This window comes from Phlebotomus papatasi, chromosome 1, assembly GCF_024763615.1.
Source record: "Phlebotomus papatasi isolate M1 chromosome 1, Ppap_2.1, whole genome shotgun sequence".
Classification (NCBI taxonomy): Eukaryota; Metazoa; Arthropoda; class Insecta; order Diptera; family Psychodidae; genus Phlebotomus; species Phlebotomus papatasi.
The window spans coordinates 19,261,341-19,285,149 of NC_077222.1; the positions used below are offsets into that span (position 1 = coordinate 19,261,341).

The window sequence follows — 23,809 nt, forward strand, 5'->3', positions numbered from 1 at the left end:
AGAGACTCCGTCAAAAAAAGCCCATACCTCTCAGCATCAATTTTCCTAGTGATTTTTCAAATGGAAGAAAAACCCAAAGTTTTTTATTTAATTGCAAGCTGTAACGCATCTACAACGCAATGAGAGCTCTGACATGGATAAATTGCAAATTGCAAGAAAATTGGAGGGCAGTTATAATTGTATTTAGTGTATGTGATAACGGGAATATATATGCAAATAATCGCGTGAAAATATTTAAGGAAAATTGAGTGCATCGCATTCTTTAGCCAGAGGTAACAAAAAAAAAACCCACTTACAGCATTTCTTCAACAAAGTATCCCCTGAACTGAAAGAGCGTCAGGGACCAAGAAAAAGAGGGTGCTCGTAGTGGTATCCTTTCTAGATTTTGTCTGATTCCTTAGTGATATCCTTGAACTCTGGCGCTATCTTAAATGGCTTGGCAAAGTGCAAAAGAAATAATCGAATGTGATTTTTTTGAGTTCAACTTGAAGTGCTTCAAAAATCAATTGTTTTTGGTTTTTCTTCCCCTAGCGGGAAGACTGACAACCTGTGATGTTGTTAAGAGCTCGAATATTGTGAACACAATGTTCAGAATAACATAGAAATCTTCTGCCGTTTTAAGGCAATCCTCTAAATTTCTGATTAAACTAAATATCTTAATTCTGAAAACTAAAATATGCGTAGATCTTTCTCCTAAATATTTTTGTAGTACTTTACTGTTTTCAAATAGAAACACTTATATATGGCCTCTACACATTGGGAGCAATTTTTGTCAAAAATTGCTTTTTTGAAGGAAATTCCCTGCTGCGCTGTAGGGGGAAACGTCAAAAATGTGTAAAATTTTACTACTATAATAGTGCAAAATCGACCATTTTAGTTATTTAATTTAAAAATGTTTAAAAAAAATCACAACATTATGGTAATTTATTGTAACGTGATTGATAATTACCACTATTAAAGTTGAAAAATTTTCAACAATGTGTAATTTGAAAATGTGTAAAATTTTAACATTATTATAGTGTGAAATCGAATAAATTAATTATTTAATTGCGATCTGTGTAAAATTTCTCACTGTTATAATCATAAGAAATTTTCAACAATGTTTCGTGATTTAAAACTGACAAATTCTAAAAATTACCACTATTATAGTATGATTACAGTTACACATTATTATAGTGTGAAAAAATACACAACTTTATGGTATTTTTTGTCACATGATCAAAAATTAACAGTATTTTGATCATAATTTTTAAAACTATTATAGTGTGAAGCCTTGTGTATTTCAACCAAATTTGTTGAATTTTTAAACAAAAGTTGTGTAAAAATTGTTGAATTTCCATTTAAGACTTATACTTCAGTCGAGATGCTTTTCATTGGGCAAAAGTAGAAATACAAAAAAAAACAAAAATAGAACATCAAATTATTCATAATAAGTATATCGTGAAGATCTGAGTATCAGATGTACTCATTTCGCATTAGGGGGGATCCCGAGTACAGGAAAAACCAATAAAAATGTCTAAAAAGGCAAAAAAAATCAAAATCTTCGAAATGAAAAGAAAATTCAACAATAAACAGAATTCAACAATTTTTGAATTTACACATAAAAATTCAACAATTCCAAATTCAACATCTTGAAAATCAACAACTTTAAATTAAACAATTTTAAATTAAACACTATAATAGTGTTAATTTTTTTTACTGTGTAGTTAATTATGTTAATTAGTGAGTACACCGAGAAAAATTTGGATGGTATTTTCTACAAATCGTGTCTTTAAATTCTACTATCTCAAAAGATAGTAGAAAATACCATCCTCCATAGAAACTTTCCTTTAGAATCTACCATTTTGACATTTTAAAATGTACTATCCTATGGATAGTAAATTCTAATAGCCGGATGGTAAAATCTACTATCCTCATTTAGATTTTACCTTGACCTCTCTTAGATTCTAATATCCGGGAAGTAAGTTTTACTGGCCGCATATTAGATGTTAAAATTTAACTGGAAGACAGTAAATTTTAACGGAGGATAGTAATTTCGATTGAAATTACTATCCAAGCCAGTAAAATTTGCCATCCTGCTGTTAGAATGTCATTTTGGAATATCGTGGGTGCCGATGCAACGGTTCCCGATATGCTTTGAATACATTATAGCAATTCGTGGCGCAGCTGGAAGATGCTGGACTGTCATCTCAAAGGTCGCGTGTTCAAATCTCGGCGCAGTCGTCAATTTTCATGCACCAAAATGGCTTGAAATACAGAGAATATCATCCAAGAAGGGCCCCAAGCCCTCAAACAATGGCCAAAAATCAATGAAAATAAGGAAAAATAAATTTTTCCGACATTTTTCATTCTAATATCCGGCTAGTAAAATTTACTATCCTGTCAGTAAAATTTACCATCCGGCTAGTAAAATCTAATATCCGGGGATATTAGAATTTACCATCCGGCTATTAGAATTTACTATCCATGCGATAGATTCTACAATTTTTGACAGTCCAATTTAATATCGCGTTTGCTGGGTGACTTTTTTACTATCCGGCCATTAGAATTTTGTATGGAGGATGGTAAATTTTACCATCCACATTTTTCTCGGTGTAGTGTTCTCTGCACTATCGACTTTTCTCTGTGTTGGTTCTTGTCAAGACTATTTCCAGACTTCGCCGTGTTCTAAAACCTCCAAACCATTACAAATAAGTGTCGATAACGCAGAAGCACATAAGAACAGCCATGTTCTAAAAAAAAATGTTCAGGAGAAAGGTTTCCCCTTTTCATTTTTCATAAGAATACAACTTTTATACAAATTTCAAACTGGAAATTAAGCTTAGTTTGAGAATATCTAAATACAGTGGGACCTCGATAGAGTCAACCCTTAATAGAATCAATCTCCAATAGAGTCAACAGCTATTTTTTTTACTCTACGGACTCCGATAGAGTCAACTTGGACCCAAATTGACTTCGATAGAGTCAACTTTTCCATTATTATTGAACTAATAATATTGTATGACTTTTTCGAAATTTAAATCAGTGTTTTGGTGTATCAATGTAATGTTTTTAACACAAGAAAGATAATATTTCAATTTGACCAATTGAAAGTTCTCTTATCTTTTCTCACTTGTTTTAAGATTTTTTTATTAAGTCCTATGATCCCGTATGACGTGTTTCCCTGTAATCACAAAAAAAAATAAAACGATTTTGGGGGTGAAGGGAAGTGGTAGGGAGGAAATGAGGGTCATAATAATAATCCCCAGGTTGACTTATTAGGGGGCCATCTGAAGACTTCAAGTAGATATCTGTAACCATTAAGCACCCATTTTTCAGATCAAGAAGAAAATGAGAAAAATTGGTTTTATTACTCTTTTTTGTGAAGTTTAGAGCCATAGTTAATGACATAACAAAAAGAACAACTATCAATCTCTTCTTTCATACAATAAAAGTTTAAAATAAATTCGAATTAATAACGTTAATTGCATCAGAATTTTCAACAATTAAATATCTACCGGAGCTCTTCTGAAAAAAAGTGATTAAAAAATCTTTAAGATACCATTTTCTTATCGTAATTTTCACTTAAGATACTTACTAATAATAAAAACATTCTGTAAAATCATTCCTTAATCTTCAACTTTTGCCCAAACATACGACTTTTGGACCAGAAGGTGTAAAAGTTATGGGTTTAGTAAATGAAATGTTCTACTATCGTGTTAAATTTATTAATTATCCACTACAAACATAATACAATACCCCTTCTAGTCATCAAATCTATAGTCAACAGGTCTAGAAATCATTAGTTGACTATCGAGGTCAACTGTACTAAATAAAATGCAATTTTATTTGTTTTTTTTATCAAAATCTAATCCATCATTTTTGTTTTTAATCAAATCCTGAAGTAAAACTATAACAAAAATCGTATTTAATAAGACACTAGAAAAGATAAGACACATGATATTTAAGATACTTAAGAAAAAGTGATAATTAGGGAAGACTAAGCAGATTCAGGAATCAAAAGTTTCCTTACGGTTAGAGTACTAAATTTTTAAATAATAGGTATGTGTTTGAAGTGCATTATTTTCAATGCAAATTGAAGTTTTTGGCAAAACTTTTCAGAGGTAGGTGAGACTGGGGCAAAAAGTCACAAATCGAAAAATTCAAAATTCAATATCTTCCAAGGTAAAAAAGATAGCGACTCATTTTTTTTCTATAGATAGTCTCCATAGACCATCTTCAATGTCGTAAGTTTCTTAGAATTCGAACAAGGAATTTAAAAAATAAAAAATATCGAAATTTTTAGCCCTATTTTTGAAATATTTTCCTTGCAGAAAATAACAATTATTACCTACTTATTTTCCAAAATTGATGCACTGGTGAATATTTTCTAAATAATTTGGATTTTTTGAATACGAATCCGCTATCTTTTTTAGAATTTTACAAAAGTTCTTTTCTCCAGAAATACTTTTATTAAAAGTGGCCACACTTGGGGTAAAAAGTAACAAAAGGTATAGAGCAAAAAGTAACAAAAAAGCGAAGCAATTTTTGATGTCTCACGGCGAAACGTCATTATCATGTCTCGCCGCTTTTTGTTTGCATTGGTCAAACGATTTGCAGTCTTTTGTGTGTTTTTTCTAAAATAGCTTGAAAAGCGCTTTTCTCGTTTTCTCGCAGAGAAAACGCTGTTTTACAAAGCTGTACACAGTAAAAAAATTTACAACCACTACGATTGGTAATTTTTGCACGAGCGCTATGGTTGTAAATTTTGTGTATTGGAAATGTTGTGTATTGGCAAAGTTGTGTATTTTCAATTTTATAAAATGGCTTCCTGTCTATAATTTTGATTGTAGAGCAATTTTGTTCGGTTTATTTGTATTATCTGTGATATGTCTCGGTATTAAACTAAGAAAAAAAAAAGAAAAAAAGAATAAAAAAAGGAAAAAAAATAAGAGAGAGTCTGAGACTTGAACCCATAATCTTTGCGTTGATGGTCTCGTGTTTTCTGCCTGCGCTACCGACTTGCTTACTTCTCTTCAGCAAATGTCCAAGAGTTGCATCGTCAATTTTTCTAATTTACATGACGCTTCCTCTGTTTTCTGTTATTACATAATTATTCCTCATTTTTCACGACTGAGGCACATTTTAAGAATCCAATGAATGATTCCAGAAGACAATTAGGCAGTTAAAAATGCAAAATCTATCTGAAATCTTAGAAAAATTGCAATAGTAAACAATGGAATTTTGACAGTTCTCACACAAATTTTCCAATACACAAATTTCCTTACACAATACATAATTTTACTAGCATTATGTTAGTATCGTACCACCACTATGATAGTAATTTTACAATTTACAACCATATTGATTGTGAATTTACACAACTTTTCAAATACACAACTTTATTTCTCACACAATTTTTTACTGTGTAGATAAATAAATTTTCTATGAAAATACGTCCTCTAGGTATTTTTTTTTAATTTACGGAAGCCTGTAATAAAGCGAATCAAAATATGATAATACCCAATGTCTGGTACTATTTGCTCCCAGCATTTTTGAGAATGGTCACAAAGTTACCTTTCAGAAATTGGCTCGATAAACGTATTTCCTTACAAAATAGAGGAAAATTACTTTCACAAAGTTGTAGGGCGGTAAATTTCCTATAAAACTGCGCTAATTAGAAATTTTTGAAGCGCTCGAGTAGCTTGCAAAAAAATAAATTATCCGTTTTGTGACTTTTTGCCCCAGTCTCCCCTACTTCTTGACCGTCTTGACTGACAAGAAGTAGATCCTCAATTTCTGAAACAAAGAAGATGCTTAATAAAACATAAAAATACTATTTTTAAAGTAAAACATTTTACACGATTATCTCCCTTAATTTTGTGTAAAAGATTTAGGTCAAATTGGTTTAAATGAATGATTTCGCAGGTCAAACTTATCAATGCGGTTCTTTATCTATTTCAATATTGCCACAAACTATTTGTTTTTGGGACATTGGTGTCCCATTCGTCCTTAAATGGTTAAAGAAATTTGGCAATATTAAAAATAAATATATCTATAGAATGATACAAGTCAGGCTTTAAAGATCTATTTAAAGATTAACACTTCGAATTATTCTAGAAATTATGGAATTTATATTTTTGTGTAACTTTAGAGCGATAAACGTAAGAAAGCAAACCAATGATAGTGTGCATTAGGTTTTAGTGTTTGAATAGGAAATCTTCATCTTCTCATTTAATATTTGGCCGTGATTTTCGCTAACTTACCACAAAGAAGATAGATAGATAGATAGATTTAAATCTAGATTTCTATCTACCACAAAGAAACGCATCAAGAAAATTTCAATCAAAACGTATTAATTCCGTATTTTGTTAAAAAAGATTTCTACAATGTACACATTACTCTTTCTCAGTGAAGACACGTGTTGCTGTCACAGTTAACCGTTTTTGTCGTCTACTAATGACAAATTGTTCTTTGGAAGCTAACTGTTATGATTTTCTTTTATTTTTAACTGGAATTTGGGTTTGTCGATAAAGTGGTAATTTCTAAGAAGAATCTTCCCACTATATCCCCCATCCACAGTTGGTTCTTAAAGATAACACGAAACCATCGATTAATTTTCATGTTGTTTGCAATGTTATCAAGTTCATTAAACTGACAGTTACCTGGAATTTACTTTTTAAGTAGCCAAGTCAATTTGAACTTTATTCAAGGAAGTTTGTGCTAGCAATAAGTTCTTACTTGATTTTTTTTCTGGAAAATTGTCCTAAATCAATTTGTGAGCTTTCTTTTTAATTAAAATCAGATTTATGGATCCTTTCTGTGACTTACAAATTCTTTATTTAAATTTGTACATCTTTAGTGATGAAAAAGTGGGAAATATTTCTTAATTCTAAACTAAATAATAATTTACCAATTCCACCATAATTGTTCAGCATTCAAAACTAGCCAATTAGAGAACGCGATTGGGCCAAAAAAATTACAGAACCAAATAATTGAATTAAATGAATTATGCTTAATTATAAAAACTTTAAGGATTTATTTCTATTTGGATTTTTTTATTCTAGATTGAAGTCCATTATCTGATAAATTTCTTACGAGCAATTATTTTTAGAGGGAAAGCGTAAATAAATAAAAAGTAGATAATGTGTGGTTTATCTCTTGATTAAGTTCCGTGGAAGCAATACCGATTTCAAATTGTAATTGATCTAATGATTTTGGGAATTTGAGAATTTTATGAAGAATAGGAAAATAAATATTCTAGCAAAATGTTCTTAGAATTCACATATCATTTAGAATTTTTATCTATCGAGGCTCGTTTAAATTTTTTTATGCTGCCTTTTAATAATTGCATTGTCTCCATTAAAATATATGATTAAACCTTTAGGGGAAATTGTTAAACATCAAATTATTGGAACTGAACAAATACGGAACTGTTTATTACAAAGTTTGCAATTATGTTTGTTTTCTGAGACCATACTTAAGTCAAGATAAATATTAAGATGCAGCAGATTACTCAGAAAAAAATATTCCGTAAATTTGTTACAAAATGTTTGTGAATTCATTCTGGGGACTTACGAATGACTCGTAAATCGCATAATCCACCAAAAAGTTTGTAAAAGTTCGTAATTTTTCACAAACATTGTTACATGATTACTTGACGAGCTTTTTTTGTTCTTTTACAAACATTTGCTCATAAATGTTCGTAAAAACATAAAGCAATGTTTGTAAAATTTTGTCATTTGTTCGTAAAGTTTTGTCAGAGAAACAAAAATGTGTGTATAAGAACGAAAAATGCTCGTCAGTGGTAATGTTACGAAAAATGTTTGTGAAAAAGTACAAACTTTTACGAACTTTTTTTATGGCTTATTAGACTTAAGAGCATTTCGTAATACGGGCTTCAGACCTGAGGCTTAGCCATATGGCTTAAATCCTCTAATTCCTTATCAGGCAAGATTTTTGAGAAAATTGTTGATTTGGATTGACTACTAAGGGCAAATGATGCACTTTAGATTTTTAAAAAAATTAACAAAATTGTTTGATAATAAGCAACAGATAATTAAAATTTTTAAGCAAATTCATTAAAAAGAAATCGCCTGCGGGTATGTAAATTGTTTCGATGCATAATGCAATTTCACGTGTTTTTTCGGTCCCGAAAATGTGCATAATTCCGGGACTGAAGATTTATTAAGATTTTTGAGGCCTTTGGGAACTGAGCTAAACCTCCAGTCTGAAGCCGGTATAAGCCGCCAGTAGGAATTCACAAACATTTACAATGTTCAGTAGAAATCATTAATTTTTAATGTATGAAAATCATAAAAATTGTGGAATATTTTTGGCAAATGAAATATCAAGAATTTATGAACGATCTTAGCAATTTGCAGCGATTTCTGATGAATCTTTTGTTACTTAGTAGACAATATAAAATATCACTGAGAGAAATCCTAAAACGTTAAAATAACATTCCGGAAATGTTAATTTTACCCTGCATTATTGATCCGAAATCGGTGTAAATATTACTCTTTTTAGGTGTATTTGGGGTTAAATTTACCCTTTTCCATGTTAATTTTACCCTTAAACAGGTGTAAAATTAACATTAAAAATGTTGATATATTTTTACACCTAAAAAGTGTTAAAGTTATGAGGAAAACAAGAGTTAATCGCACCCTCTTTTTTTCTCAGTGATCTTACTGACCAAAGTAGGGGATTCAGGCTTCACTGAGAAAAAAGAGGGTGCGATTAACATTTTTTCCTCAAAAATTTAACACCTTTCAGGTGTAAAAATATATCAACATTTTTAATGTTAATTTTACACCTTATTAAGGGCAAAATTAACATGAAAAAGGGTACATTTAACCTCTAATACACCTCAAAAAGGTCATATTTACACCGATTTTGGATCAATAATGCAGGGTAAAATTAACATTTCGGGAATGTTATTTTAACTTTTCGGATTTCTCTCAGGGTTCGAACAATTAGTATTTTTTCACATTTCTTTAATGAATCTGACTTAATTGTGGCATATTTTAATAGCTAATCTTAAGTTACACATTACCTGATAAAATTAGTTCAAATTCATCAAAGGAATAATAGGAAAAATATGAAGTGTTCGAAGCCAGAATTTGTGCTATAATATACATTCTATTTGCAATAGGGAGAGGTGGGGCTACTTTGAGCTGTGGGGTTACATTGTTATAGGATTTTTCGCCTATTACTAAATGAAGCTGGTCCTTTAAAGTATTTTATTTATATATAGAATATTTTATTGAGCTACTTTTTGTACATTTACAAAATTATTACATTGTAAGTGTTCCAAATCATTGATTTGCTTTAACTTTAATACATTAGAATATTTGAATTATATTAAGAAATAAAAGATTAAGAAAAATAAATTAAGCACAAGGTAATATGGTGCTTACTGATTTAATGCGAGACAGATATGTATTTTATACAAATGATACTGTTTAAAGTGCTAATTGACTTACAATCGAGTGGTCGAAGGTTTTGCATTGCAGAAGAAAGTTATCTTTAATCTTAGAAATTTGGTTTTGCAAAAGAGGAGTTTTGGCAATCTCATGAAGTTTGATTGTAGAGAAGTCCCATGATTTCTTGTAGATAATTTTTAAGAATTTATTTTAAATAATTTGAAGCTTCTTTTTGTGCGTTCTAGCACAGACTTCCCAAATGGGACAACCGTACAGAAGGATACTGCGTACAATAGCAATATATAATAACTTTTTATTGGGAGTGGAGAGTTTCGATTTTCTATTGATCAAAGGGTAAAGTATTTTGAGTGCCTTTAATGACTTATTTATAATATAGTTAATATGATCTTTGAACGTTAGTTTAGGATCCAAAATCATACCAAGATATTTAATTTCTTTAGTCCATTTTATTTCCATGGATTTAATCCGAATGGGTGAATTTGGAAGACGTTTTTTAGCTCTTCTGGTCGTAAATGAGATTGAGATTGATCCATGTTAATTTTAATTGGCCAATAAGAACAATAATCAATGTACTGAGCACAAGCATTTGATAACTTGTTGATATATACATCTGGATTTGTATTAGAGTAGTAAAAAACTGTGTCATCAGCATATAATGCTATTTTTACAGGAGTATTCCTTCCTTGAGGGACACCATAATCTAAAGAGCACAAGGAGGACTTCCCAGAATTAATTTGTACAAATGCTTTAAGTTGTAAAGATACGATTCAATAATTTTTATAAAATTTATAGGAAATTTGAAAATGTTCATTTTAGAAGGCCATCATGCCACACGGAGTCAAAGGCTTTCTCCAAATCAAATGCAATAAGTCCAGTTGAGGTCTTGGAGTTTAATATAGATTTGATTTCTTTAGTGATTCTAAGCAGTTGGTGATTAGTGGAGTGTCCAGGTCGGAAACCGAACTGTTCGTTTAACAAAATATTGTTGTTGTTTACAAAATTATTAATGTTTCTGTAGATCACTTTTTCGAAAATTTTTCCAAATACAGGTAATAAGCTTATGGGCCTATAATTTGAAGTATTTTATTTAGATTCACAGTTGTTTTGTCTCCAAATTATATCGTATTAAAACCCAATTTCCTTTAGAAATATGCGAAAAATAGTATAACAATATAGCCCCACGGCTCAAAGTAGACCCACCTGCCCCTAGCTGCAAAAAAATCTCTTAGAAAAATTAGAGGAGATTCGTAACAAACGTCTGCATTCAAGATTTCATCGAACTCATTTTCTCTTGCTGGGGAAATCTTTAACTCAGTATGAATCTAAGGGCCTCGACAGATCTGGGGATTAGCCGAGAGACGGCTTAGCGTAATTATATTCCAAATAATGGTTAGACATCATTTCCATCATTTTCCACTAAGTCGTCTCTCGGCTTAAATCGTAAGTGTGTCTAGGGCAAAAGATTCAGTGGATCAGATGAAAACTTTGGAAAAACTATTCTTCACTTTTATATTTCCAAGAATCTAGCAATAACACGAGTTTCTTTGTCTCAAAGCAATCACTATATCAATAAGGAAAAATTGTATGAGAGAAAAGCGCGATGGAAATGCGAAGATGGGGGACTGTAAATGGTAAATGAAGGCAAATGGTCTGAATAATCTGAGCTACAATATTTTCTTCCCTCCCGCGTGTACTTCACACAAATATCAGCACTTGTCGGTGAATAGAGGAGAGAGAGAGAAAGTGTTTAAGTTTGAAGCGTGATCGATTAGAAGACAATTAACTTTATACTGCATATCGATTTATTTATAATGCTGCAAATATTTGAGGGCGCCCTCCATATCAAAAGACACGCAATCAACCTCGACCCCCTCGTACGTTAACCGAAAAAGATGTCACACTTTTCACTAAATGGTGGGCTTCTTGTCGTGACAACCCAGAGACTTCCTCTCAAGAGTCCTCTCTTCACTTTGTGACAAACATCTTTCACTGAGTGAGTGTGAATATTTTTCTAATGTGCAACATAAAATTGGCAAATGTTGCATAGAGAGAGAGAGAGCGCGAGTGCAACAAGCATAAAAACTTGCTGTGAATTCCAATCCATCATCTATTGATGTTTTTTTCTTTTCTCTTCTAATGTGTAGGGGAAAGTACTCTCCCTTCGAACGTTCATGCCTTCGAATATTGTAAATTTCTTATATTTTTCCTCAACGACATACAGTTTTCTACTAAATATTAGCTATCTTATTATAAACTACGTACTATCTCTTAAAATAGAGGTCTTAGTCCTTCGTTTCTAGGATTTATAGCAGAAATTAAAAATGAACTCAAAACTTTGTTTTAATGTTCAATTAAACATGTGTTTTTGTAATGTTTAAAATGATTTTTTGAACGAAGCTACTATTGTAGGTAATAGTGAGTTAATTAGGGATGATATTCGTCAACATAGTTTTCCTCAAGAAGGATACCATATTTGTGGGTGGTGGATAAGTTGCAAAACCACCCATACGTTGCCTTCGAATCTTAGAATTTCATGCATTCGAATGTTCATCTGGTAACATTGCCGTCATTTGGTGTGTCATATGGTTATTCGCCATAACCTCACGAAATTATTTTGTTTTGTTTCACGTGCGCTCCTCGAAAAATTTTCCCAGTCTTCCTAGTGTTTTTTTTATGAAATGGAACACATTGAAGTTGAAGTGTGGTATCCTATAAGAAGATTTATCTGTCCATTGCAAGGCCAATAGATCTATCTATGGCATCTATGGAGACTTCTCTATTATCATCAGTGTCACGACACCGCTTCGATGAACTGGAAGTTATCAAACTGATTCCAAACCCATAAATTCAGCATCGTTCAGACAACGAAATCTAGGTATGATGTCAACAATTACAACGGGATCACCGGAATTCAAAAGAAAGGAAAAATTAGCAGAGGAAAAGCGCCTGAAAGAGGGGAAGAAGCACAGAGAATAAATTATAAAAGAACCAAGTATTGATAGAGATAGAGCGACCAAGGAAGCACCAGTTTACCTAAAATCTATTTGTTTTTCAATTTATATTGTTCATGATTGTCATTTTACATCATCCACTTTAAAGAAAAAATGAAAAATCACATAAAAAGTATTATATGAAATTAAATAATTTTTTAATATCTGTTTAAAAGCTTCTGTTTACATATATATGATATTTTTCTTGGACAGTCCTGATGATCACAATTTAAAAGAAATCTTAAAATAAAAAAAATTATAATATATAGGTACATATTTAGTCAGGTTTGAGGAATATTTTTTAAATTTTAAATTTAATATTTGATATGATATAATCGATCATCTTTATCCCATGCTGTTTAAAACTTTTTGTGGAGCATCGCAAAATTTCAATGTGCTTAGGGGTTGCTGCTTGATTGAAGCTACGAGAATATTTTAATCAATGTGCACTCTGAATTCTCCGAATTAGAGGTGACGTGACGGGGAATCATAGTGTATCTCTTTACCCATGCGAATTGAATTCTTATAGTCATCACTGTCCAGTACACTGATTATGATCATCACAAATGTCCACCAGATTTAATCGCTTAGAAGCCCGGAACGTTCAGAACTGTATGAGATTTCAAGCGAAGATTTATTTGTACCTCTCATGAATTGGGGAATGATGCTCTTACGTATAGTCTTAGCGCTCCCGGACAGTTCAGTCATAGGGTGAAAAACAAATACATTTGACGTCCCCGCACAAGATTGAATTAATTCAAAGTAGAACTATTCTTTTTCATTGAGGAAATTAGCAAACTTTGCAGCTTTTGTTGTTATACTTTCCAAGCCGGTATGTCGCTGATGCGATGTGTTTTCCTTCTAAGTCTGGAAAAGATGGACAGAAAAGAGGCTTAAAAATCTTAAAATCAGTCTGTGGCTATTTTGGGTTACTTATTTCACTGCTTACCATTGCGATTTTGCAGATTTGCAAGAGAACTGAGTGATGAAATATCACGTAAGCACAAGACACAATTTACAAGAATTTGTTTTTGTTTTTCCGGGAACAACATAACCTCAATTGATTAATGTCAAAGCGATTTGAACCCCCCACCCCCTTGATCATGACACAGTATTTTAGGGTGGTCATATGAATAAAATGGCTTTTCCGATTAATTTTGTTCCCCGAAAAAGTAGTGTTTGAGAAAAGTTGAGAAAAAGAAATATTTTTTAGCGTTTTTTACTGCAGTGTTGGTGTCTGTCAGTGCATTAGACCTCAAGATAATGATTAGAAATTCGTTTAGTGTTTCGGCAGCAATATTTGCTTAGAAAATTCTATATTCAGAGGTATGTACCGTCACTTTCGAAGGCAAAAATTGCATCATGCCTTGGACCAAATTGACAACATATCTTCATTTTTCTTGGAAAGAAAAACTAACAACTTTTAAGTGCTAAATGTGATAGTTATGGAAGCTTAATAAAGCAGAGAATTTTTCGGTATAGAAAAAACAGAAATTCACTTTGCGGTTTACTTACAAAAAAATCGCAAAGATAGAACTTCATTTTTCTGGTCCAACCTAGAGTACTTTCCCCTACTACTCTCAGTTGCTATTTCCTTCTATTGGATATTACCTCATAATTTAATTTAGCAGCTTATAAGCAAAAAAAAAGTGCTGCTTTTCGTGGCCACTTTTCACTTCTTTCGCCCCATACGGTGATTTCATCAACCGCGATATTCAATACGGTGCAAAACATAAACACTTGAGATTCACTAGTCTCTCTTTCTCTCTTTTATTTCTATTCCCCGAAAAAAAAAAATTCTTATCGAGCCCCCAACCAGCACAAAAAGTATCAAAGATGATATGCTATATCACTAGCATTCATGAGTAAATTGACGTGGAGAGAAAGAGGTTGATTGCAGGGGATATTTATAGGGATAAATCGAAGGCTAGAGTTTTTGCACATTGCTCGAATCTCAGGCCATACTGAAAGATAACGTACACAGCTTTCAGACTGGAGATTTAATCTAGTTTCCGAAGATCTCGAAAAGTTGAATAAAAACTATTTTAGTGGGTTTTCAAAATCTAATGAGTCTTTTCCCTATAGTTTTTTCTTAAGAATGTTAGTTATTAGAGAGTTAAAAGAAGTTAGAACATATAGCTGGACTTATAGCCCAATAAATAGGTTCACGCTTATTCTTGAGAATATTTAAGTCTGTAAAATTTGGCAGTAAGGATTAATCCCAAAATGTCACACATTGAGGGCTTAGAGTAATCGATAAGGGGTCCTTTTCATAAATTTCTTTAAGCCAATCCTTTACTGTCTAATTTTATAGGCTAACTATTGTTGAGGATAGGTCTGAGTCTATCTGGACCTGTAAGTCTTAAGCCCGTGATTTAGGGTTAGTTAGTTAGTTAGTAGGGTTAGTAGGGAGTTAGGGTGATTTAAGTAATGCCCTAGACAGACTTACGACTTAAGTGGAGAGACGGCTTAGTGGAAAATGATGGAAAAATAGTTTAACCATTATTGCGAATATAATTTCGCTAAGCCGTCTGTCGGCTAATCCTCAGTTCTGTCATGGCCCTAAGAGTTGCAATTAATATCAGAATAATGCAGAACCAGACTTGCTTAGTAAAGTTTGTTCGAAAGGCATTTTTAGTCACGCCCCTTTTAGTTATGGCTAATCATTTTTTTTTACCAACACCTGAAATTTTGTAAGATATTAAAAATAAAACATACACAAGTGCACACAAAAAACATAAATAGTTTGAAAAGATACGTCAGGTTAATAGGGTTCAGCTTGCATTAAAGATAGACCACACCTCCTTCCAATACTTAGCATAGGGGAGACTGGGGCAAAAAGTCACGAAACGGATATTTTATTTTTTTACAAGCTACCCTAGCGCCCCAGAAATTTCTAATTATTGCAGTCTTATAAGAAATTTACTGCTCTACAACTTTGTGAAAGTCGTCGGCGTCTATTGTGTAAGGAAATACATTTATCGAGATGTTTTCTAAAAGGTAATTTTGTGACCATTCTCAAAAATGCTGGGGCAAATAGTACCAGGTATGGGATGTTATCATATTTTGATTTGCTTTATTACGGACTTTTCTACATTTAAAAAAATATCTAGGTGACATATTTTTATAGAAAATTTATTCGTCTACACCTTTTTAAAACAAAGTTTTCTCTATCTAAACGAGAAAAGTGCTTTTCAAGCTATTTTACAAAAAAACACGCAATAGACTGTTAATCGTTTGACCAATGCAAACAAAAAGCGGCGAGACGCGGAAATGACGTTTCTTCTCGCCGTGAGACATCAGAAATTGCTTCGGTCTTTGTTACTTTTTGCTCCGTACCTTTTGTTATTTTTTACCCCAAGTGGTCATTTTTAATAAAGGTTTTCTGGAGAAAAGAATCTTTGTAAAATTCTAAAATAGATAGTGAATTCGTATTCGAAGTGTCCAAATCATTTAGGTAATATTTACCAGTGCATCAATTTTGAAAAATAAGAAAAAATGGTATCTTATATGTAAGGAAAATATTTTAAAAATAGGGCTAAAAATTTCAATATTTTTTATTTTCTGAAATCCTTGTTCGAATTCTAAGAAACTTACGACTTTGAAGAAGGTCTATGGAGGCCATCTATGAAAAAAAATTTAAGCCACTATCTCTTTTATCTTGGAAGATATTGAATTTTCAAATTTTCAATTTGTGACTTTTTGCTCCAGTCTCCCCTACATTAAAAATAATTGCGACTATCATGCTATTCGAAAATTTTAGTTAGAAAATTCGAAACTGCGTTTGAATTTTTGAACATTGACTATATTTTGTATAAAAGAATGCCATTTACCGTAAGCGCGGGGGTATTTGACACTCCGCTGTTCGTAAACATTTCTTTATTTCTAGAACTTAAGGATGGTCTTTACCGATCCAATCTACCGTGTCTGATTGGTAAAGTCCATCCTTAAGCTCTAGAAATAAAGAATAGCTTACGAGCAGCGGGGTGTCAAAGTCCCCCGGAGTTACAGTACCTTTTAGTTGGATAACGTGTCACTTTTGTGAAATATCTGAGTCAAATCTCGATAAATTTTAAGTGGATTAGTGACATTTTATTAAAAAATGAATATAATTAAAAACATAATCTTTTCTAAAATCTTCAAGTTCTTTTCTTAATACTCTATTAATTCTTTGTTTTTGTGTTTTATAAAGTAGTATAGAATCAACTATTTACTTCCGTTTAAAATGTTCATGAAAAGGACATTTATTTTATTGAAATTTAAATTGAAAAATTCTACCATCATAAAATTCCGTTTAATAATTGCATAAAAATCGCTTTGCAGCAAACGTTTACGCTCTGTTGTTGCCAGTGTTGACGATTTGCAGGGGCAAGAATACCGAAAATTCGAAATTAAAGAACAGCTAGGGCTAAAGCGGCGAATATGTGAACTTACACTTTAGGCTTTCGGTCGATTTTCGAATAGGTGTGGATTGGCTCTAGAGTGGCTTTGTCTTTTCGAAAGTATGAATGCAATCTTGTAACAAGTTATAAAATATGTTCAGAAATTGGTTTTTCAGTCTTACAAATATATCAGAGGCGTGGTCTATTTTCTATCTAGCCACTTCTCATGTTTTAAAAACGGTCACAATTTACGTCGTTCATAATAAGAATGCCCAACACTACTGAGTAGGGGAAAGTGCTCTCCCTTTGAACGTTCATGCCTTCGAATAATGTGAATTTCTTTTGTTTTTCGTAAGAGATTTACACTAAATTGTCACGGAATTATCAACAATTGATGATAAACCAACTAATATTTAATTGAAACGTGTAAGTCTTTTAGGAAAACTAAAAGAAAATTCACATTATTCGAGGGCATGAAAGTTCGAAGGGAGAGTACTTTCCCCTACTGCGAATTAAAAATTCTAATATTGCACCTAAAGACAGGGAAGTAAAACTAAAAATAATTTTGGGCGGAGATTAATCAGCTACACTTAAGGGTAATATTCTAAAAGTCGGACATACCAAAACTCATTGTATGAAAGGCGGCAGTATATACAGTAGAACCCCGCTATAGGCCATCGCTCTATAGTCCACAATTTATTGACCGTTGATTTCAAAACAGTAATTTTAAGTTAGGTTATTTTTTTAGTACGCGACATGCAATGTTTTTATAATTATTTTAATATTTTTGGCAAACTTTATTGAGTAGTTGTGATAATTGTGATCCATAATGAAGAGAGCGAGGACCAGTACCACAATCGCAAAGAAAGTGGAAGCCGCCGAGCAATTTCAATACTAAAAGTCGTTAATAATTTTAAAAAATGACATGGACTATAGTGCGACCCAAGTGTTCAATCTGGATCCAATTATAGCCTATATTGAGGCTCTACTGTACAAACATTATGTGATGTTAAACGTTTCTTATAAGTATATCCTCGCTTTCCAAATTTCACCTTAATTTTTTGCAGAATATGGAATTTAAGAAAAAAAGATGCAGTATTAGGGTCTTTGGATATACAAAAATATCATAAAGAATAAAGAAATTCTAGGCGATATCCTTTATTAGTTCTAATATAGGACTATTAAAATATCGTCTTATGATAGTAATTGCTCTCCTCAAATAACTTTTTGGGCGGTGTGGCAGAATGAAAGGAGAGGGTTTAAGCCGTACTCAACTGGCAAGCAATTGGACGGTGTTAGTTTGACCGCGTGAAAATTGTACAAAGAGAATTTTTATTTTTAGCTACTATTTATCACTGGGTATTGATAGGCTCATATTGTTATTCCTCTGTTAGATACTTTCCGTGTCTAATACATTTTTCTTTCTTCCAAATTACTTTCTGAGTACTCTTTATTTTCCCCCTCTAGCACTTCATGTATATAAAAGTGAATTTTCTTCAATTTCCTTCAATTACATTGAGCATGTACGTTGAAATGATATTTATCTAACTATTACCTATGTTGAAATCATTGCAGTATTGCAGCATCAAATTAGGCTAGTAATTTTTGCTAAAGAAAATTTTGCAAAAATTGTACATTTGGTGGAGGAGTTAGATATACGTATAACGATTTATTTTTGTAGATTCAGTTGGTATTATTCTCACAATCTGGCGATTAGACAATTTCGATAACGAATAATTTTTATTAACAACTTCACTTCTCAAAATTTGTGATTATCGCCAGTTTCGATAATTTTTTTTAGAGTTGGACCATTTCTGAATAAGAAACTTTTTTTTAGAAATATTACTGCTCGAACTCAAAGAGAGAGCAGTCATATAATCTACTTTTTTTCAATATGTCATGGTCCTAGAGCTTAAACGGCAAGAGATATCAACTTCCAGTCTTCGATGAGCCCCAATAAAAGAACGACATCTTAATATGTTTTTTCCCAACCCCTCCAAAACCATGTTTTTTTTTGTTTTTCTCGAAAATGGCTCCTACAATTTCTTTTTTTAGATAGGGTCGAATGAACACCTCTTCGACAAGGAACCCCTATTGACACTTTAAAAATAAAAAATAAAATTTAAGTAATTGGAGTTTTTTCATTAACCTGTTTTTCGATAAGGATAAGTGTTCGAATTTCGTATTCCAAATGGTACAGAGTAAGGTGTTAATAGATCCTGACACTAGTTCTTAAAGTGTCAATAGTTGTTCCTTTCATCTTATGTGTTCGAGGTGGTCCAGGCGAACATTTCGTCCAAACATGTCCAAAACCTAAAAAAATCGTCATTTTGAATTTTTGAAGGGAAAAATTTTTTCTACTTTGAGGGTCTATTTTTCAACCGATTTGGATAAATTTGGATTTTTTGGAAAGGTCTTGAAATTTCCATCCCGATTGCATCGGTCACAATCGGTAATCAATCGGTTAAGTATCCATAAATGACCAATCATTTTTAAATATTCTTTTTTCTGACCATAAACTTGTTACCCATCAAGAAGCGAAACGGTAAGAGATACGAACTTCGGATCTTCAGAGGACCCCTCCATAAGTCAACCCAAGGAACATTTTTATGATATTAATTTTCCCCGTCCCCCTCCATCCTCCAAAACCATGTTTTTTCTCGAAAATGACTCCTACGATTTCTTTTATTTTAGGATTTAGTTTGCGCTTTTTGATGCGGAACTGCGACTCTCCTCTGGCTTTCTGCTCTAACCTTTTCATTTTCTCTTTACCCTTCTAATATCTTAATTCATTAATACTCTTTTATAATAAGAATTCCATTTCGTAAACTTACACAGTAAAAAATTTCGGTACATATTTGTTCCGAAAATTAGCTCGTCCACGGACACCATAATTTTTGGCACAATCTTGTTCATTTTATGAGACTCAAAAAGATAATCAATACTAGTAACGAATTTGTTTTAAAATGTAGCTCGTCCACGGACACCGAAAATTTTTGGAATAAATTTGTACCTTCTAGGAGAAACAAAAAGATACCCAATATTAGTAACAAATTTGTTCCAAAAAATAGCTCTTCTAGTATAAAATCGTATCCCTCTTCTCACACTTCAGTCATCCGTCACCAACGAAGCGAGGAGGACGCCAAATCTGTGGCAAATTTCGTGCTACATGGTTCCACTTTTTTAATTCGAGATTCCCTTCCCCTCCTGCTGCCAGCACTCGCATATGATTTCGTCTTGCACGCATCTGTATAAAACACTCTTAAGTTAATTTTTATTTGATGTTCCTTATGAAGTTTAGCCACCGAAATCCATCTCGATAGAGGTATATGCCTTAACTGTAAGACGAAGTCTTTTACACGAATTTGTTCCCGGCAATGGGAACAAAAACATTCCCCATATGAGTAACAATTTTGTTCCAAAAATTGCCTCGTCCACGGACATCGAAAATTTTTGGAACAAATATGTTACAGATGTAGGAATAATATTGTTATAAAAAAATGTACCGATTTGTTCCTGACAGTGGGATCAAAACAACCGAGTGCAACAAATTCTATTCCAAATTTCAGGAACAAATTTGTATAAAACGAAATCAACTCAAATTTGCAGACATTTCACCGCATCAAAACGGTTCCATAAATAAGTCTAATAAAATTGTAACTATATTTCGTAACAAAACTGTAAAGAAAACTTTTTGGAACAAATATCTTCTCTAGGTACAAATTGATTCCAAAAAAATTCGTTACAAGGAAAACTTGTTCCAATATTTTGGTCAGTGTCCAAAAGTTTTTACCGTGTATATGATGCATATAAAGCACTGCACATATTTTTATAATAAGTTAGGCATATGTCTGTTTGATGTTTTTTATGAATTTTGCCAAAGGGAAATTATCTTGACTGAAGTATATTCTTAAATAGAAAAAAAGCATTTTAGCGTATACTTCAGTCAAGATGAAATTTTACATCGAAAAAGAGTAATAGGGAAAAGTACTCTCCCTTCGAACATTCATGCCTTCGAATAATGTGAATTTTAGTTTCCTAAGAGACTTACACATAATTATTACATATTTATCAATAACTGATAATAAATTAACTAATATTTAATAGAAATGTGAAAGTCTCTTAGGAAAAATAAAAAAAAAATTACACATTATTCGAAGGCATGAACATTCGAACGGAGAGTACTTTCCCCTAAGTATTTTGATATTTTTCGAGTTAATTCAACTCGGCTATAGCTTTGTTTCAATTCTACAGATTTTCTCTTAAATGTAGAAAAATTACAGATTAAAGCCTAATTTGTATGTACTCATTTCCGAAATTAGTGCTATGTTATTATCTTCAGATACACTTCAAATGTTCTTGAAAGCTTATTCACTGAGAAAAAATAGGGTGCGATTAACTTATTTTCCTCATCACTTTAACACTTTTTAGGTGTAAAAATATATCAACATTTTTTAATGTTAATTTTACACCTTATTAAGGGTAAAATTAACATGAAAAAGGGTAACTTTAACCCCTAATAGACCTAAAAAGGGTAATATTTACACCGTTTTTGGATCAATACTGCAAGGTAAAATTAACATTTCCGGAATGTTATTTTAACTTTTTCGGATTTCTCTCAGTGTTACAGGTTTAAACTTTTTTTTCATTATTATAGGGATTTATACATATATAATCGATCAACACTGGAGAAATAAATATGAAAAATGATCAGTCAGAAGACATTTTATTGTTATTTTAATGTTTTTCGTTTCCTATTCATAATTTTCTTGCAATTTAGTTAGTTACTAATTGGAAAAAGACTTTTTAAAAATGGTCTTTTTTGCATTTTTTGCAGGTGACATCTCTTGGATTAATGAAAAGAACCTTTGGGAAATACTTAAATTCGATTTATAAGGACGAGAAAAATTTAAATTTAGAACCAAATGACCGAAAGATAGAGTAGTAAAAATTTCGAAGTAAAAATAAAAGTAAAAAAAAAGACATTTGGTAGATAAAAGGGCACATTTGATCAACTTGGATTATTCTCTTAAGAAAAAATAAATAAATAAAAGAAAAATTTAAAAGAAAAAAATCTTTCTGCGAAAGTGAATTAGCAATGCAACAAGAATGGGCTCGTTTCTAGATAAACCAAAGACAGATAAGTACAATGAGCATGGTGAGGGCAATGGGCTGCGCTTTGGCGTGGGCTCCATGCAGGGATGGCGCTGTGAAATGGAGGATGCTCACTATGCCAAGACGGGCTTAGGGGGTCAACTAGATGATTGGAGTTTCTTTGCGGTGTTCGATGGGCATGCGGGGGTTAAGGTGTCTGAACACTGTGCAAAACATCTGCTTGAATGTATTGTGCAAACAGAAGAATTTAAGCAGGATGACATTGTCAAAGGTATCCACACGGGCTTTCTCAAATTGGATGAGATGATGAGGGATCTTCCAGAATTGGCATCTGGTGCTGATAAATCTGGCACAACAGCCGTCTGTACCTTCATCTCACCAGATGATATTTACATTGCAAATTGTGGGGATTCACGGGCTGTTCTCTGTCGCAATGGTGTGCCCATTTTCACGACACAAGACCACAAACCGGTGCTGCCGGGTGAGAAGGAGCGCATCCAGAATGCGGGTGGATCGGTTGTGATTCAACGTGTAAATGGGAGTTTGGCGGTATCAAGGGCCCTCGGGGATTATGAGTACAAAAATGTTAAGGATCTGGGACAGTGTGAACAATTGGTATCACCTGAACCAGAAATTTTTCATCACAATCGCGATCAAGCTGACAATTTTCTCGTTCTCGCCTGCGATGGAGTTTGGGATGTTATGAACAACGAGGATGTTTGCAGTTTTATCTACTCCCGACTCAAGATCACCAACAATTTGGAAGAAGTGGCTAATCAAGTCATTGACACCTGCTTACATAAGGTAAGTTTATTTGTTTATTCTTTTTCATAGCTCAGAAAAAAATAGTGCATATTTTTAAAGACAACAAACTCCCATTTTTTCCTTGAGGGTGGTATTTTAACAAATAATTATGGATTTTACATCTTTTTAGTTAAAGAAAGTTGTAATGGTACTATTCCAATACTGAGAAAAAAACGGGGGTACGATTAACTTTTTTTCCTCATAAATTTAACACTTTTTAGGTGTAAAAATATATCAACATTTTTTAATGTTAATTTTACACCTTTTTAAGGGTAAAATTAACATGAAAAAGGGTAACTTTAACCCCTAATACACCTAAAAACAAGGGGTAACTCATATTGAGAAACCCTCGTCAATTGTCCGAGAAACGCTTCGCGAAACCCGAAAAACCCAAGAATTGCATCGCGAAAACCGAGAAACCCAATTTCTGCATCGCGAAACCCGAGAAACCCAAAAATTGCATCGCGAAACCCGAGAAACCCAATTTCTGCATCGCGAAACCCGAGAAACCCAATCTCTGCATCGCGAAACCCGAGAAACCGTTGTCTGCTGACGAAATTAATCGCTTTTTGCCTCTTGCTCTTTAACCAGTACAATAGACTGCCCCTCTCTTCCACCCGTTCCCTGGGAGGGTTTTAGCTTCAGTTGCGTTCCCCAAGCGGACGTAGCCTATGCTATCTCCCGCGTCAGGTCCAATGCCATGGGGTGTGATGGCGTTTCTCTTGATTTCATTAAAATTATTCTTCCGGTACTTTTACCAGTGCTCACTGATGTTTTTAATCACATCATTACCACCTCTACTTTTCCTGATTCCTGGAAAATTGCCCTAGTTATTCCAATACCGAAAATTTCAAACCCTACTTCTGCTTCTGATTTCAGGCCCATTAGTTTACTACCCACACTCTCCAAAGCTTTCGAATTCATTATGCATGAGCAAATTTCCTCCTATCTGTCGGATAATAAGTTGCTTTGTGACTTCCAATCGGGTTTCCGTGGTGGTCACAGCACTATAACCGCCCTTCTTAAGGTAAGTCATGATGTGGCGGGGGCTATTGATCGCAACCGGTTTGTAGTTCTAGTACTGCTAGACTTT

General features: G+C 32.8%; 1 protein-coding gene across 2 annotated transcripts in view; it reads left to right on the plus strand.

Moving 5' to 3' along the window:
• LOC129798121 (protein phosphatase 1B) overlaps positions 1-23,809 on the plus strand; it is a 46,952-nt gene that overhangs the window by 8,491 nt on the left and 14,652 nt on the right. For both annotated transcript variants that reach the window (XM_055841108.1, XM_055841106.1), the window contains one exon: positions 21,635-22,716. In XM_055841108.1, the coding sequence (XP_055697083.1) occupies positions 21,907-22,716 (810 nt within the window). In that variant the 5' untranslated portion in view covers positions 21,635-21,906. The remainder of the gene's footprint in view (positions 1-21,634; positions 22,717-23,809) is intronic.